General features: G+C 41.7%; 1 protein-coding gene across 2 annotated transcripts in view; it reads left to right on the top strand.

Annotated features, from left to right (window-relative positions):
* The window catches only part of TRMT12 (tRNA methyltransferase 12 homolog), a 48,338-nt gene that overhangs the window by 17,186 nt on the left and 12,330 nt on the right, over positions 1-18,822 (top strand). Inside the window, exons 2-3 of one of the 2 annotated variants that reach the window (XM_028168183.2) lie at positions 7,314-8,972; positions 18,009-18,078. In XM_028168183.2, coding sequence (XP_028023984.2) covers positions 7,549-8,883 — 1,335 coding nt within the window. In that variant the 5' untranslated portion in view covers positions 7,314-7,548 and the 3' untranslated portion in view covers positions 8,884-8,972; positions 18,009-18,078. Of the gene's footprint in view, positions 1-7,313; positions 18,079-18,822 lie in introns of both variants that reach the window. The other variant, XM_057532426.1, reaches the window with a different exon arrangement.

The following is an 18,822-nucleotide window of genomic DNA, read 5'->3' as shown; positions in this document are numbered from 1 at the left end:
TAATGTATTATATACTTTACTAAATATATGCAGATATAGAAATTAAAGATATGAGATATAAAAAATAAATCAAAATAAGAAAAATTTAGTATTTCCCCTCCTCACCCACTAGGACCATCTTGTATACTCATGGGGTGCATTGAATCATTTTGGAGCCCTGTGAAAATCAGTGTTGTCAAATTGTTCTTGAAAGCAGCATAGGTGGTTAAAAATGTAGACTCAGGAGTCAGCTGGCCTTTATGCGAATCCTGGCTCCACCACTTCCTAGCTGTGTGACAACCTCAATATTTCTTTCTTTAAAACACAAACAATAATAGTACACACCTCATAGAGTTCTTGGAAAGGCTAATTAATATAAAACATTGACAGTGCTTGGCACATGGTAAGCACTTGTTAAACATTATTATTTTCCTCAGTGCCACTATTAAAAACAACTTAAAATCTTTGGTTTTACATTGTCCTTAAAAAAACCCAGATGGGAGGAAAAGGAGAGAGAAGCCTGGAAGGACTTCCTGAAAAAGGTGACCCCCCAATCTGAATCGGAATTTTCAGAAACACATAGGAGTTTGCTGGGTGAAGGTGAAGGCAACAAGAGTCAGTTCAGCCTTTTCTTAGGTAAACTATACATTTTATTAACACTTTTTCAATAGATGCTGTTCTTGGCTCTTATGTCTCCTTCCTGTCATTCATTCTAAATCCTTCTCCAGAACCTCTTTGTTGTTTCCAGGGGCTTTTTCACTTACTGCCTACAGAAATGCCTGACTTCTGCTCACTCTCCCTCATGCATCTCAATTATTTCCATAATCAGAAAGTAAAACCAACCCACTTTCCAGCCTCCCCAGCAGTCGGTGGTGGGGGAGGGATGGCAATAAGACCCTTCTGTCCCAGAGGCGTAGGCGGAAGTCCACATGGTGGGCATTTCTTATTTCTTCTTGCTCTGCCCTATTCTTCCTGCCCCAGTGAGCTCACAGAGCCTAGAAGTGTAGTGCCTGTCTTGAAACCACAAGGATGAAAGGGTCACACTGAGGCTGAGAAGGAGCCTGGGTTACTGAGAATTTTCCTGAACAGCTACACCAGCCCTGGACTTTTATATTAAAATATATATGCCTCTCCACCCACTGCAGAGCCGCTGTTTTGGAGGTTTCCGTTACTTGTTGACAAATACACTCACACATCCCGATTAACCATGTCAATAAGGGATGTCTAATAGAGATTGATGAAAAAAGGCCCATGGGAAAGGGTACGACCCCTGAGAAGCCAGGAAAATCCAAACCCTCTGAAACCCAAGAATTCAGAGGCTTCGACTACTTTGCTGCTGGTTATTGCTGCCATCTAGTGGCAATATTTTGGAACTAAATTCTTTCTGGCCATAAACTGCAGATCTTTCTTCTTTCCTTTCCTCATTCATTCATTCATTCACTCACTTATGTGTTCATTCTACAAATACTTTATGAGGATGTACTATGTGTGGTGGACCCTCCTAAATGCAATAAGGAAATATAATAATGAGGGGGAAATCCAGCTCCTTGCCCCTTCAAACATACATACTTGGGGGGAGATAGCCACTAATCAAACTTAAAAATGGAAAAGTATTATTAAAACAGAAAAAAAAAAGAAAAAGTTGGGAAGGATATAAGAGAAGAGCATGGTGCTATGAAAATCGTTGATAAGGATTTGACTTATAGGTGAGATGGGTAGGAGGTTAGAGAGGGTTTTCCTGAGGATGTGCTGATTGGCCTGAAATCTCAGGAAGAACCAGGTGAGACTGCAGTGAGAGCAGTCATGAAAGTGAGCTGCAACGAAGAGAGAGAGTATGTTGAATACAGGGGAATAAAAGGCCATGCATTTGGATATACTGTAAACAGTCTGGTTTCTGAACTGAGACTATGCTTGTGAATTGTGGTGACAATAGAATATTTTACCTGAGCATGAGCTGTAAAGGTATCAACTAACAGATCTATAGACCACTCCACCCAACAACAGCAGAATACATATTCTTCTTCTCAAGAGCACATGGAACATTCTCCAGGATAGACCATATGCTAAGCCATAAAACAAGCCTTGATAAATTTAAAAGGATTGAAATCATACCAAAGTATGTTCTCTGACCACAGTGGACTGAAATTAGACATCAGTGACAAGGGAGGGACTTCCCTGGTGGCAGAGTGGTTAAGAATCCGCCTGCCAATGCAGGTGACCTGGGTTTGAGCCCTGGTCCTGGAAGATCCCACATGTGGTGGAGCAACTAAGCCTGTGCACCACAACTACTGAACCTGTGCTCTAGAGCCCACGAGCCACAACTACTGAAGCCCACGTGCCTAGAGCCAGCGCTCTGCAACAAGAGAAGCCACCACAATGAGAAGCCCACGCACCTTAACGAAGAGTAGCCCCCACTCGCCGCAACTAGAGAAAGCCTGCATGCAGCAACAAAGACCCAATGCAGCCAAAAATTAATTAATTAATTAATTGATTGATTGATCAGAAAAAAAGAAATCAATGACAAGGAATTTTTGGGAATTCCAAGCATTATAAATTAAACAATGCACTCCTAAATAACCAATGGATCAAAGAAGGAAAGCTACAGGTGGTTTGTGTCTTCAGGCATGAACAGGGGAAGGACTGCCCCAGTGAGTAGTAAGGCAAAATAAAGGTGCTTTCAGGTTATGACCCATGCGTTTTGAATATTCATTTTACCATTTACGTTTAAGCCACTACAAATCAATAAGTTAAAAGACAAACAAATAATTCATATTGAGATTTTATTATAGAACATTAAAAATGCAGTAAACCTATCCACTAATGAATTAAAGTGAGAACTTTTCAGATAAGATATTTTATTAAAACTTGTTATTTTTATTTTAAGTTTTTATAAATTAAATATTACAAAGTCTCAAACTCCAGGTATCATAATATGAATTATTTAAAGCCAACATACAATAATGGAATACTCATTTATGGCATAATATGCTTTATAATGTGACAATATAGCTCTTTTTATAATAAAACAAAGTTTATGAAAGACCCCAAACAGCCTAAGACATCTTGAGAAAAAGGAAGAAAACCTGAGATATCACATGCCCAGACTTGAAACTGTACTACAAAGCCATCGTAATCAAAATGGTATGGTACTGGCACAAAAACAGACATAAATAGATCAATGGCACAGAATAGAGAGTCCCAAAATATGAGCAATTAATCTACAACAAAGGAGGCAAGAAATATACTTAGAGAAAAGAGAGTCTCTTCAATATATGGTGTTGGGAAAACTGGACAGCTACCTGCAGAAGAATGAAACTGGACTACTTTCTTACACCATGTACAAAAATAAACTCAAAATGGATTAAAGATTTAATGTAAGACCTGAAATCATAAAACTCCTAGAAGAAAACAAGCTATAACCTCCTTGACATCAGTCTTTAGCAATATTTTTTTGGATATGTCTCCTCAGGCAGGGCAAAAAAAAGGGCAACAAAATAAACAAATGGGACTACATTAAACTAAAAAGGCTTTTGCACAGTGAAGGAAACCATCAACAAAATGAAAATGCAACCTACTGAAAGGGGAAAGAGATTTGCAAATGATATATTCAACAAGGGGTTGATACCCAAAATATATAAAGAACTACAACTCAATATCAAAAAGACAAACAGGCCATTTAAAACATGGGCAGAGAGCCTTAATAGACATTTTCCCAAAGAATATATACATATGGTCCACAGCACATGAAAAGATGATCAACATCACTAATCATCAGGGAAATGCAAATCAAAACCACAGTGAGATATCACCTCACACCTGTCAGAATGTCTATCAACAAAAAGACAAGAAACAAGTATTGGCAAGGATGTGAAGAAAAGAGAACCCTTGTGCACTGTTGGTGGGAGTGTAAACTGGTGCAGCCACTATGGAAAACAGTATGGAGTTTCCTCAAAAAATTAAAAATAGAACTACCATACGATCCAATAATTACACTTCTGTATATTTATCTGAAGAAAACAAAAACACTAATTTGAAAAGATATATGTACCCATATGTTCATTGCAGCACTATTTACAATAGCTATGGAAGCAATCTAGGTGTCCATTCATAGACAAATGGATAAAGAAGATATGTTATACATATATACAATGGAATATTACTGAGCCATAAAAGAGAATGAAATCTTGCCATTTACAGCAAAATAGATGGACCTGGAGAGTATTATGCTAAGTTAAATAAGTCAGAGAGAAAAACAAATACCTATGATATTACTTATAGTGGAATCTAAAAAACAAAACAAATGAAGAAACATAACAAAAGAGAACAGACTCATAGACACAGAGGACAAACTGGTGGTTGCCAGGGGGGAGAGGGGTAAGGAGGATGGATGAAACAGATGAAGGGGATTAAGAGGTACAAAGTTCCATCTATAAGAAAAATAAGTCACAGGGGTGTAATGTATACATAGAGAATATAGTCAATAATATTGTAACAACTTTGTATGGTGACAGATGGTCACTGGTCCTATTGCAGTAATCATTTCATAATGTATAAAAATATCAAATCACTATGCTGTACACCTGAAAATAATATAATATTTTATGTTAATTATAAGTCAATTAAAAATTTTTTAAGTCTATGAAAAAAATACATTGACATAACATAAATGGAGTCAAGTAATAGTGTGTTATCAGTGAAATAAACACAGGCAGATGTCCATTCAGGAAGCTGTGAGACAAGGTCTAGGGCAATGTCACTGTGGACAGAGAGATGGAGATTCCCTGTGGAACTATGTCAAGGCAGGTCAAGTCCATCAAAAATGGAGATGGCTTTGTTTTAAACACCAAGGGCAAGAACAAGGCATAAGTAAACGTCCTAGGTTTCTGATGTGAGTGTCTAGGAGACTGGCAGGGGCATTTCACGAGCTAAAGAGAAGTGGGGAGAAGTGAGTGCGTTTTGGAAGTGTTGAGTTTGAAGTGCCTGGGAGATACCACGTAAGGAGGAAATGGTAGACCATTATACCCATAAAAAGAAGCATTCAGTGAGGGAGGAGGAAAAGCAACAGGATGTGTTCTTCGAAAGGTAAGAGAAGGAGGGCTTGATCTCTTCTCCACATTCACAAAGCATGAAGAAACTGAAACTCCAATAGCATTTAAACTTATTTGTGAATGTACCAATAACACAAAACTGAGTTGTGTGAAGGCAAGAACTGCATCTTATTCAATTCTCTGTGCTTTAATGAGCTTAGCACTTGGGGAGATTAGCAAATAGTTGGTGTTCAAAATATGCAGAAGTGATGCTGAAATGAATGAACAAAAGAAGAGGGACCCAGTGGAAGGGAAAGACATTCCAGGTGCAGCCAGCAGAGTGAAGAAAGGTAGGAAGGGAAAAATAATTAAAGGGAAGCAATTAGTCCTCCTTATTTTCAGGCTCCAAGCTGTGGACGAAACCTCTTGTATATACAGCCAGCCCAACACAGTTCAGAACCTCATTCCTACAGGGGGGAAAGCCCTTAAAGCATTGAATGTAGCCTCTTTTGAGGCGTATGATCCCTTGGTCTTCAGTATGCTGGCGTCTCATCAAGAAGAGATGGTTATACAAATGCATCTCCAGGTGGGGTCTCTGTGACTGAGATTAAGGTGGAATTAGATCTTTCTGGCCACTCTGGGAGGGCCAGTTTGTGAAAAAGTTTGCCCAACCTCCCCTCTACTCTACAGTTAATCTCCCTAGCCTACTTCTCCTTTACTAAGTAACTATCCTCTTCTGTATTTGAACTTGTGGGTTGTCTACAAGCTTGTTTATTATGGTCATTGCTGGTTACTTTTGCTTTGTTCTGATTTTTAATGAGTTCAAGTGATGGAACTGGTGGGGAAAGTGAGGTCATGTGCTTGAGTGACGGGGATCAAAGTGGCCATCTACAAGTGTGGCTCATTTGTAAATCTGCAATTTTAAAAGGACCATTTCCAACACTCAGACATTGCTGGCTTTCAATCATATCCCCCCATATTTTGTTTATCTCAGGTTAAAAGTAAGGTGTAGTCTGGGTCAAAGTTTGTATGACCTTATTTTAATTATTGTTGCAAGATGTCAGACTGATGTTGGAACAGAAAGAAACCTAGAGAAAGAACATTTTGTAAGATATGACTTCTTCCATCCCCTGCTATAAATAATAAACTAAAGGGAGTTTCGATTTGTTTGAGACCCAGAAAAAACTTTTCCTGACTGCATCATAGATTTTCTGAAGATTTTTCTAGTAAATAAAAATAATATTTGTTCATCATATACAATTTATAACTAGAGAAAATGTATAAAAGAAAATGGAATCATCTGTAATTGCATCACATACAGGGAATCTCAGTGTGTCAATGTTCACATATTAGAGCATGCCCTAATAAATTTATTTATGTACAAAAATAAATAAGATGCCATGATCTAAGGCACAATTATAGATTTTGCAATTAGCACTGCAATAAGAGTAACACCCCATGTCATTAAAATTTCATATGATCATCAGCATAATTGTATAATATTTCCATCAAAAGGATGTACCATAATTCTTTTAACCTTTCATCTTTAGGTTTAAAACAACAAGGACCATTTTAGTGTATCAATCTTTGTCTGAATTTATGATCATTTCTACATTTATGGAATGGGTTAATAGTTAAATAAGTATGAACATGTTCAAGTCTCTTTGTGCTCAAAGCAATCTTTCTCTTAATAACTATAGTATTTGCCAAGCCATTACTCATGGCCAGTAACTACAAGATGCTGGGGCCATAGCAGTAAACAGAAAAAGAATATCCCTTATCCATGAGAACATTATTTGCTACCGGGGGAGAGGGGCTTTTAAGTGTAAACAAATAAATAGCAAAACAAGAGCTAAAGAAGAAATTACAGTGTTAAATAGACATAATGTGGAGGGAAGAGAGTGTTTAATGAAGGCCTCACAAGAAGATGACCTTCAGACAAATCGCCAGCCACTGTATCTTCTAGGGGAAGGGCATTTCAGACAAAGGGGACAGCAAGTACAAAGGCAAGAGCACAAGAAAAGGTTTGGCCAATTTTATAAAGGAAGCGAAAGGAGACTGGTGTCCCTAGAATGTGTTTAGCCTTGGGAACAGTTCCATCTCAGGCTGAGATTTAGGTGCCAGATTTAGGCGCAGCACGGGACTAAGGGAAGGCTTTCTCCAAATTCATTGCATCATTCCAGGTTCACTTCTTTCTTTTGATCTGTGAGCAGCATTGCAGAGAGTATCTGAGGGTTCTGGAGGATACCAACTAATTTGAAGTTTTTAAGCCAGCAGAATTCCTGCTTGTTATTAATTTCCCCTTAGGCAGGAACAAGTTAACGGTTGGCCACAACAAAGATGGCGGCAGCGGCCTCACACGGCAACGGCAACGTCGACGCCATTCATCAACTAGCGCGATAATATCATATAGTTCCGCCTTGCCGGTTTGACGTCACTTCCGGCCCCAGCCAGCGGCGTGCGCGCCCGTCTTCCGTCTTTGCGCTTGGATGTGCGGACGGAAGTGAGTGGACTCGGAGTCGCGCGGAGGGATTCCCAGGGAATGCAGGGCAGCAACTTGGACAGGGCAGGCGGGAAGTCCGCGGCTGTTGTCGCAGTTGTGACTGAACCTCGGTTTACCCAGCGATACAGGGAATATCTCGAGAAGCAGAAACTCCTGGAGAGACAGCACCGTGTGGAAAAGATGCCGGATGGCACCGTGGCGCTGCCGGTGCTGGGAGAGCGCCTCCATGAGCAGCACCTGCGGGAGCTGAGGAATCGTGTGGCTCCAGGCAGCACCTGTGTGCTAACGCAGCTCCTGAATCCTGTTCTTTCAAAGAAGGCCCAGGCTTGTTCACCTGCCCAAAGGCTGTGTCTTGAGGTGAGACGCTGGGTAGAGGGCCGCGGAGTGACGTGGTCAGCTCAGCTGGAGGCTGATCTGCCCCGATCTTGGCAACGACATGGTGACCTCTTGTTGCTGAGTGAGGACTGTTTCCAAGCCAAGCAATGGAGAAATCTGGAACCAGAACTCTGGGAGACGGTTGCCTCGGCCCTTGACGTCCAGCGTTTGGCCAAACGAGGGCGGGTGTCACCGGATGGCACTCGAACTCCAGCAGTGAGTCTGCTGCTGGGCGACCATGGCTGGGTAGAGCATGTGGATAATGGGATCCGATATAAGTTTGACGTGACCCAGTGCATGTTCTCCTTCGGAAACATCACCGAGAAGCTTCGTGTGGCATCGCTGCCCTGTGCTGGAGAAGTGCTGGTGGATCTCTATGCAGGGATTGGTTATTTTACCTTGCCTTTCCTAGTTCATGCTGGTGCTGCCTTCGTCCATGCCTGCGAGTGGAACCCCCATGCTGTAGTTGCTCTGAGAAATAACCTTGAGCTCAATGGAGTAGCTGATCGATGCCAGATACACTTTGGGGATAACAGAAAACTGAAGCTCTCAAGCATTGCGGACAGGGTGAACCTGGGGCTGATTCCCAGCTCTGAAGAAGGCTGGCCCATTGCCTGCCAAACGCTAAGACAGGATGCTGGAGGCATTTTGCATATTCACCAAAATGTGGAATCTTTCCCAGGGAAGACTCTCCAGCCTCCTGGAAGCAGTGAAATGGAAAAGGAGTATTGGTCTTCTCCTCAGCAAATGATCACCAACCAGTTGAAAAATGGAGCTGCCAGAGATTCTAGGAGAAAAATGCTGTCAGCCACCACCAAGCCAGAGTGGCAAAGGTGGGCGGAAGCTGCAGAAAGTCGAATTGCCACTCTTCTTCAACAGGTGCACGGGAAACCGTGGAAGACACAAATCCTGCACATCCAACCAGTGAAATCCTATGCTCCCCACGTGGATCACATAGTCCTGGATCTGGAATGCCGCCCCTGTCCTCTAGTTGGCTAGAGAAGGTGGATCCTGAGACAGGAGGATCTACGTGTGAGTGGCCCTTAAAGCATCAACTCAGGCTGGGGCCTCACCCCTCTTGTCTCCTGGTAATCTATTTTAATATTTTGTGGCCCTAAAAGCAGGCTCTAAATCAATACATATTATTTCATTTGTCTTCCGTTAACACCCTACAGAATGAGCTACGTATCTGGGAGAAGTAGTGTGGCTCATTGAAATGAGGCCTGGCTGTGCAGTTGTGAGTTCTGAATTGTGACCTCAGTTCTATCTAATCTGGGGTACATGGTTCCAGTATTCCTTTGGCCTTGAATTTTCTCATTTGCAAAATGAGGGATTCTTGGCAAGGTCTCACATGGCTGTCACCTAATAAACAGTTATGCACAGGGCATTGGTTATTTTAGAGTGAAGGACACAGTGCTGTTTCCAAAATCACTGCAGCTACAGTATGGAAACTCACCTGGAGTGGGGCCAGGATGGAAGCAGGGAGACGGGCGAGGAGGCTTCTGTGGTGGTTCAGGCATGAGATGATGGTGGCTTGGACTAGGGTGGTGGCAGTGAGAGATGAATGGATTTGAGAAATAAAATCGATGGGTCTACGCAGTGGGGTCCAAAGCAAGGCATTCAAGTGGTGCTGCTTGGTTATTATGACTGACTAAATTAGGGATGGAAGAGGACAAAAATTCCTCTAGTGTATTACCTCCATTCGTCTACTTTAGCATTCCTAAATGAGTAGGTGCGGGGAGGGTGTGTCTTAGGTTTATCACAGTAGAGAAAGTGTTAAGAATGACTGCTTTAAATGACAGGGCAGGGAAACTAGATTTCCAGCCTTAGCTTGTGCAGTAGCTGCCAATTGCTAGCTAATTTTTAAAGTTTGAATTAAAATCTTAGATTTTTACAGGCCTGAGACTGCCTTTCCATCTTCCTTCCCTGGCGGAGAACATCAGGGCCAACATAAGGAGCTCTAAGGAATGTGAGATGCTGTGCAGTTTTCCAAGCCTCCCCTTATTTTATGGCTGTCTGCCAGCGCCATTGTTTACTGTTGGAATGACTAAGTGTAAGGAATCACTGTTTACCTTTAGGATGACTAATTGTCGAGAATCAATTTTCAGAGCTTTGTTTTGGTGCACTTTGAAGTCATCTGGGCTTGTTTTCCTCTTGAAGGAAATACAGAAAAGTGTGGCTTGGTAGTTCCCTGGTGGCCTAGTGGTTAGGATTCTAGGCTTTCACTGCTGTGGCCTGGGTTCAGTCCCTGGTAGGGGAACTGAGATCCCACAAGCTGTGTGGCGAGGCCAAAAAAAAGAAAAAGGATAAGTGTGGCTTTATCATGATTGTGATTGTACCTGGCATTTGTCTGGCTGCGGTTGGGCTGGGCTGCTTGTTCTTCTCTTGCAGCAGTGCCAATAAGGACAGGATTGGTGCTGCTTGTGTTGTTCTGAAAATATTAAATGCCTACTATCAACATGAGCCACAGGAAATATGAAGAGGCATTAGATACTGTCTCTGAGGAGCTCCCAAGCTAGCAACAGACGTAACACAAATGCTGAAAGAGTCACAACGCAGTAAGTGCCGTATGAGTGATAGCTCGTTGTAGAAGTGTAAAGGTGGGGAAGGAAAAAAAAGCTCTGAGAATTGAATGAGGAGGTCTTCAGAGAGGTAGTGTTTGAATTGGCTCTTAAAAACTGGGTGAGATTTTGTTAAGTGGAGTCAGGTGCTGGTTGAAGAGACTGACAGGTGCCAGAGTTTGGAAGCTCAGAGTGTTTGGAGCGTTGCCATTAGATTGGTTTGGAACAGAAGAAGCAGCGAGAGATGTGCTGAAGATGGGGGTTGCTGTAAGGATTAAAAAGAACAGTGTCTTGTGCAGAGTAGGCCCCCAGGAAATGTTGGCTATCATGTGACCCCTCACAAGGAGCCTGCTAGATTCCATTCCCATCCCACAGAACGGCCTTCCTGCGTTTGCCTTCATCATTTCACACCCTGGGTTTCTTCTCACACCTGTGCCTACAGCGTTCTCTCCTCAAGCTAAAGATGCCAGGCGGAGCTTGAGCCAATCCAGGGGGAGAAACAATGAGGAAGATGAGTCAGGGAGCCGCATGTCCAGGGGCTGAGGAGTTAGCTTCCTGCCAGAAGCTGTGGGAGAGGCAGCTGATGTCACGTGCACCCAAATGAATTCATTCAACTTGTTATAGGTATCAGGCCCTGAGTGTTAGTGGGGAAAGAAGATTGACATGGGCTCTGCCTTCGTGGCATTTAGGTTCCACTCATTCAGCTCCTGGCTCCTCTACTTTCTATGTGACCTGAGGCAAGTCATGAATCTCTCATGATTTCGTTTCCTCATCTGTATGCTGCAGTTAACAATTGAACATATCCTGAAGGGAGGTTGTTGGGTTTAAATGAGTTAAAATATGTTAACTGTCATCACAGTGACTGGTATATCGTGAATATTTCAGTCTTTGTATGAGGGGAACTACCATTTCCCAATTAGGCTGTGAGGGATTGCTGCACATCTGCTTTACTTACAGCAGAATGACTTTATTTTGAAAGCCATTCACTGGTTTATTAGGATGTTCTGTGAATTTCCCCATCAGGCACTGTGCGGAGGGCCAGGGACGTAGAGGTGAGTAAACCTGAGTCCTGCCCACAATGGAATCACCACCTGGTGACACGGACACAGATGAAACAATGTCAGTACTATGTACTAAGTGCACATATAGAAACAAATGGGTTTTTACAGGCACGCATAGGATCTGGGTTATGGGAGGTGGAGAGGGTGGCTGGGAAGGTGGGAGCAGGGATGCCTAAGTTGAGAGTTAAAGAGTGAGCAGGAGTTACGTGTGATGGAAGAGAATAAGGGTCCCTTAAGCCTTTTCTCCACCTGAGTATATCCATTTACAGTACAGTTTTCTCCAAGCACCTGCTGGATGGCCTGACCCGGAAGAGACATTTAGTGGAACCAAGGGAAAAAGACTGAAGGGGTCAGGAGGCTCAATGCGTCCTTACAAATTCAATCCAGGAATTTGTAAAAGCTCTAAAGGCTTCCTTTGCGGGCATTAGTATTAGTTGCTGATTAATGTACCCACCTGATGGAGAAGTTGGCATTAAAAAACAATAATAATGATTTTATCAAACTCCCTCGACCGTGAGCTGCTCTATTCATTCACTCCATAATTTTAATAAATTACTTGCATGTATTAATACACGAGTATAATGTATATATTTAAAATATACAAACAGAAATTTAAAACGATGAGACACATATATAGAAAAAGCATTTTTAATTCAGTTTCTTCCACCCTGGGCACACGTGTGAGAAGAAACCCAGTATATGTCACTCTGAACAGCCTCAAGGTGCAGCCACTTCACATGGGCAAGCCATAAAACTAGTCATTTTCAAACTAAACTATTATTTTAAATGATTAAAACTATTTTCATATTTTTAAAAGCATTTTTGAGTTTTGTTCTGGAATACAGTTAGGTTACTTGGAAACAGTTTGGTCTTTTTGAGTCTTGCTTTTAAGCATTTGTTAGAGCAGCATATAGTCTAGGATTAATTTTTTTCCATTATTGAAGCAGGACCTTTCTTCGTTCTCTGACGCCTTGTGAATTATGAGATTTTCCACTCTTGCTGTACGTAGGAACAGGAATTATCCACCACCCTGTGCGGTGTGAGCTCTTGAGTATTGTTTCCTATTATCCTTTCTGGTGGGTCTTTTGTTGGCTTTTGGTAGTTTCCTATCATGTGGGCTGATCATTACTCAGCTGAAAACTTTTAAGGGAACGGTCAGCAGATCTCTGGAGTTCCCTCTGTGTGCGGCTTTTTCCTCTCTGGCATTCTACCCTGTGAACTCTACTTACCTGGGCTCCCAGGACTCACCTCCTCACCTCAGGGAGTCAGACTGCTGGCCTCCACTCCATCCTCATGCCACAGCCTGGAAAACTTCTCCAGGCTGTAAGTTGGAGCAATTGTATGGCTCACCTGGTTTGTTTTCCACCTCTCATGGACCATTGCCCTTCATTGCCTATGTCCGATGCCTTGAGGGCTGTTGTTTCATAAATTTTGTCAATTTTTTTTAACTATTTAGAAGTTTATAATAATTGTTTTGACGTAAATGTACTAGCTTTCACAGTCATTATTATTGATGAAATTCACTCTAGCAATAATATACATACTTCAGCTGACAATGTTTCAACATGTAAAGCACATAAGAATTTCTTGCTACAATTATGTTTAGAATTATGTTAGAATTACCTATATTATAAAATGAATATTAAAATATTAGCAATGATATCTTTCTGATTAGATATGATAATAACTTGCAAGATTTCCTGACCAACAATCACAATTTCAGAGAGGCCAGAAACAGTGAGAAAATAGGTATTTGTCTCTTTGGGTTTTTAAAGGTCAAGGTTGAATCCAAGGTAAGTAGAAAATATTGAATATGAGGCTAAAACTGAATTTTGGTATAACACACATATTAGGTAGGTAGGTAGATACAGATGGATAGACTGTCCTAGTTTCCCTTTTTTTCTTTTAGTAATTGAATTTTATTTTAAAATCAAAGCTAAACGTACAGTTTCAAAATTCAAATAAAAGTAGCAAAACTTTATGGGAAAAACAAAGCAGTTCTGCAGCACCATGGTGAAGCAGCTGTCCTGCAGCTCCTTTCCCTTCACTTTGTGTGTCTACTTTCAGCACTTTCAAATGGGCCTATGTGCCAAAGGAGATGCAGGACCTAACCTACATGTACCAACAGGAGCCATGAGAGTCTGTTGAACTGGGTGCTGAGGGTGTGGGATGGGAAGCAGTTTGCATTCATATAGGACAGAGAACAGTACTTGCCCACCCTTTATCATAATATAGTCGGAAGAGATCTAGACCATCTGAACCTTCCACGGAATGTCACACTGACCTATTACATTCATGACATCATTACTACTTGGGCCAGGTAAACAATAAGTAGCTAGCATATTATACTCCCAAGGATAGGAAATAATCACTAATAAGAACAAGCAACCTTTTACATCAGTGAAATTTTTAGGGTCCAGTGGTCTGCTTGAATGTCAAGATGTCTCCTTTGTAGTAAAGAACAAATTTTTGCATCTCACTCATTTTATCAATATTCTGCCACCAAGAATGCACATCAAGCTCCAGGCTTCTTTGTGGGAATTCAGAACTTGAGAATACTGCTCTGACTCATATACTGGGTGACTGGAAGGCTGCCAGTTTTCAGTGGGATCCAGAGCACATAAAGGCTCTGTAGCAGGTACAGGCTGCAGTGTAATTAGCTGTACTGCATGGGCCATTCAATACAGGAGATTCTACGGGACAAGAGTATCTGTGATAAGCATAGCAGCTATGGGAGTTTATGACAAGCTCCAACTGGAGAATCGCAAGGTAGACTACTAGGTTCTGTAGCAAGGCCAAAGCATCTGCAGTGGAGAACCACACGTCATTCAAAAATGGCTCCTTGCATGCTGATGGGCCTTGGTAGGAACTGAGCATCTCATGGGACATCAAGTAACCCTTCATGAGCTAGGTTTTGTCAGACCCACCAAGTCAATCCATCATAAGGTGGAAGTGGTACACCTGGGATCGGTGACAAGTAGGGCCAGGGGAAATGAATAGGTACATAGGCAGGTGGTCCAGACTCCCGCATCATACGTATAACTCTTGAACCAGGGTCCCTCCCTCAGTTCACAACTGTGGCTGCTTGAGAGGCTCTTTTGTCTAGCTGATTCAGGACAAAAAAGCCCAAGCTAAGTTCACCGAAGGGTTTATTGGAATATGGGCTCAAAACAAAAATAGACTTTTGCCCTACAGCCCAAATCAGGAGTCCTGTTAAAAGACAGGTGAATTCTCCAAAAAGGCAGAATTTGGGGCAGTATTCCTGGTCATCCACTTTGTGTGGAAAAAGAAGTGGTTTGAAGTAAGAATATATCTTCTTGGCAAGTGGCAAATAAGTTGGCTAGATGATTAGGGGCCTGTCATGAAAAAGATTAGATCAGGGACAGGGAAACCTGGAGAAGAAGCAGTGGAGAAATCTGCGGGATTCGGCACATGAGTAAAGAACTTTGTGTTGTATAACAATGCCTACCAGGGATAATCCACCACAGAACAGGCACTCAACAACCAGGTAAACATACTTGGCCAGTAACTTAAGCAACCGCAGCCATCAGCTGTCCCAGTACTGGCACAATGGGCTCATGTACATTGTCATGTCCCAGGGATGCAGGTGAGCAAGAGGCCAACAGCATGGCTTGCACTCACCAAGTGGCCACTCCCTCGTGTTCAGCACTGAGCCCTTGATACAATAGCATCCCTCAAGGAAACCAAGCAGCTACTTGGTAGCAAGTTGATTACATCGGGCTCCTATCCTGGAAGGACAGTGACTGACCTTTACTAGAATCTTCCCGTCTCCAGGTATGAGTTTGCCTTTCCTGCCCACAAGATGTTGGCCAGACTACTTGTCCAAGGGTTTACAAGTGTTTGGTCCATCAATATGTATCCTGCATAATATTGCCTTTGACCTAGGGACCTACTTTACAGCAAAGGACTGTTTCATGACCATGGGATTCACTGGTCCTATCACATACTACAGAGTCTAGAAAATGCTGGCCCGATGGTGTGGTGAAAAATCCTTTTGAAACTGCAGCAAAAGCTTGGAAGATGTGAAGATGGGATGCTGTCCACCAGGACTCAGTATACTAAATCAAACTCATTATATAGTGCCATGTCCAGTATAGACAGAAAGTGCAAGTCTGGGAATGAAAAAGTAGAAATAGAATTCCCCTCGTAAGCTAAATAATGGCCCCCCAAATACGTCCATGTCCTAATACCCAGAACCTGTGAATATGTGATCTTACATGGTAAAAGGGACTTGGCAGGTGTGATTAAGTTAAGATGGGGAGAATAGCCTTGATGATCCAGGTGGACCCAATATAATCTCAGAGGTCCTTGTAAGAGGGAGATGGGAGCAAGTAGTAGGAGATCTGATGACCAAAGCAGGAGGATGGAGTGATGTAAGGAAGGGACAATGAGCCAAGGAATGTAGGCAGCCTCCAGAAATTGAAAAAGGCAAACGGATTCTCTCCCAAAGCCTTCAGGAGAAACGCAGCCTTGTTGACACCTTGATTTTAGATTTCTGATCGCCGTAATTTAAGAGAATAAATGTGTTGTTTTAAGCCACGAAGTTTGTGGTAATTTGTCACAGCAGCAGCAGGAAATTAATACACCCACTTTCTGTCTCCACTGATCCACGTGTTTCCCATCCCCACAGCTCTGCTCTAGAGCAGCGCTCCCCAGCCTTTTTGGCACCAGGGACCGGTTTCGTGGAAGACAGTTTTCCCACGGACTGGGGGGATGGTTCAGGCAGTAATGCGAGCGATGGGGAGCGATGGGGAGCGGCAGATGACACTTGCTCACTCGCCAGCCGCTCACCTCCTGCTGTGTGGCCCGGTTACTAATAGGCCCGGGGGTTGGGGACCCCTGCTCTAGAGGGCTGGTTCCTATCAGGGGAACTGTTTCATCAGGAGACACAATTAATAGATCCATTAAACTTTAACCTACTGAGGTTTCCCAGTACTTTTAGGCTCCTTGTGCCAAGAGACCAGCAGACAAGAAAGAATCACCATCCTGTTTGGAGTAATTGAATCTGATCAGGAGGAAGTGGAGTTACTGACAATGAGGGCAGAAAGGAATATATTTCACACTCAATCCACTCATCCACTAGGGTGTCTCTTTGATACTTCCCTACCCAATATCAGGAGTAAAATGGGCAACTTCCAAAATGGCAGAATAAGGACCTCTAAAAACTGGCTCTTCCATAAAAAGCAATGAGAACACTGGCAAAAATTGTCAAAATCAACCTTTTCAGAATTCTAGAAACTAAAGGCTTGCGACAATCTAAGGAGCATTCATTCAAGAAAAACAGCTAAGTCTTGATTAAAAAGGAAAGCTTCTGGCTTTTTAACTTGCTCTATTCCCACCCCCTCACCTCTAATACAATGTTAAATTGTTCCTAATTTTAGGGAGAATGCCTCTACTGTGTTTCACCATTAAGTTATGCTGTCCTTAGGTAGTATCCATAGAGTCCCATTATAGTGCTGTTTTTAAAAAATCATCCTTTTCCCACTGCACTGTAGTTTCACTTTTATGATAAATCAGGTGATTGTATATGCGTGGGGCTATTTCTAGACTTTCTCTTCTGTTCCATGGGTCAGTTTTTCTATCCATGTACCACAAATACCATCTTGTCTAAATTAGAGCCTTAGAATAGGTCCTGATATGATACTGTAAATCATTCAACTTTGTTCTTTAAGATTGCATTAGTTATTCTTGACCTTTTGCATTTTCTTATGGATTTTAAAATCAGCTTGTCAATTTTTTGAAAACAAATCCTGCTGAGATTTTTTTGGGGGGAGGAATTACATTGAACCTATGAAGTAAAACTGACATCTTTGCAATATTGCATCTTTCACCTTGAAGCTTTTGTTCTACTCATTTGGGTGTAGCTATGAAATGAGAAGTGATTATCAGAAGCCTGGATGACAGGATCCCGTCCAGGGTGAAGGATCCTATATTTCCCATCTGTCGGAGGGTTACTATATACATCTCCTCTAGGTTCCCTGCCTTGACAGGTGTTTTTAACTTAGTATTACTTGTACTCTTCCTCTCAGCAGTATCTAATCCCTCAGATTATTCTTAACCATCACCTTAGATGATGAACATATTTGAGCCTATCATATATTTATATCCTAATATAAATTCAGTACTACTGAATGGTTATCACATATAACAACCCAAACTAATAAACAGTATCTTCACAGTACTAACACAGTATTGTGTTAGTATCATAGGGGTTCCAATGAGTATTTCTCCTATAATCTGTTTACCATATACCATACTAAGTACTTAAAACATATTGTTTTAATTTGTGTAACAAGCATGAGCAATTACTTGCAGAGGATCAGATCTTAGGCTGTGGAATCTGAAAAGTGTGAGTTAGAATCCTGCCACTCTTAATTGCCTGTGTCCTTGGACAGGGTTGTGGAGGATTAAATTGGATAATACATGTTATATGTTTTGTATCTTATCTGACATTATTAACCTTTTTTTCTCTTTTTCCCAGATGAGGATACTGAAGATTAGAGCTTAAATACATTGTCTAGAGACAGAGAACTAGTGAGAAGCAGAAGTGGGTAAGCATACTGCCAGGCATATAGAAAGTGCTCAGTAAATGTTGAATGAATGAATGAATGAATGAACCAAAGTCAGTCAGTATGTACTCAACGTTGACTCCAAGTGCCACTATATTCTCTCATGTTTCCTTTGTTAACTAAACAACAACAGAATCTTCCTATTCATTTGGCATTTACAAAACCAGAAAATTCAAATAGCTGAATTTCCATGAGCATATCTGAAATTTACTTTAATGAATGAGAAAAACTATAAAGTAATTTAGGATCAGAGATTATTTTCCAAGTAGTTCCCAAGGTCTGAGATAAAGTTATGGTATGTATTTATCCTTTTTGTGGCTATCAATACCTACCCTTCTTCCAGCATCTCCACCTTCCGTTTGAAGGAAGTACATAATACATTGGCAGGGAGGGCTGGGGTGGGTAATTCTAAGTGCTTGTTTCCTGCTGCTTTCTCCCACTAAGGAAGCTGCTTGTACCTGCCCTCTGGTACAGCTTGGGTACAGATACATGGTCCAATAAGCTTGACCAATTGCATAGTCACTCTTGGAACTTGAAATCCTGAAGAATAATTAAAATAATTCTTTAATAAATTCCCTTTTTGCTTAAGATAGCCCAGAATCAGTTCCTGTTGCGTGTAACAAAGACTTGGCTGATGTAAGTATCAACCGAAAATTGAAAGTAGTTTTTACACATTCTACATCTAAAGGCTTTTTAGAGCTACTAAAAGCCTTCTGAACCATTAAA

This window comes from Balaenoptera acutorostrata, chromosome 17 (assembly GCF_949987535.1).
Source record: "Balaenoptera acutorostrata chromosome 17, mBalAcu1.1, whole genome shotgun sequence".
Taxonomy (NCBI): Eukaryota; Metazoa; Chordata; class Mammalia; order Artiodactyla; family Balaenopteridae; genus Balaenoptera; species Balaenoptera acutorostrata.
The sequence above is the reverse complement of the archived record's forward strand: the minus strand, read 5'-3'. Positions and strand labels throughout refer to the sequence as shown.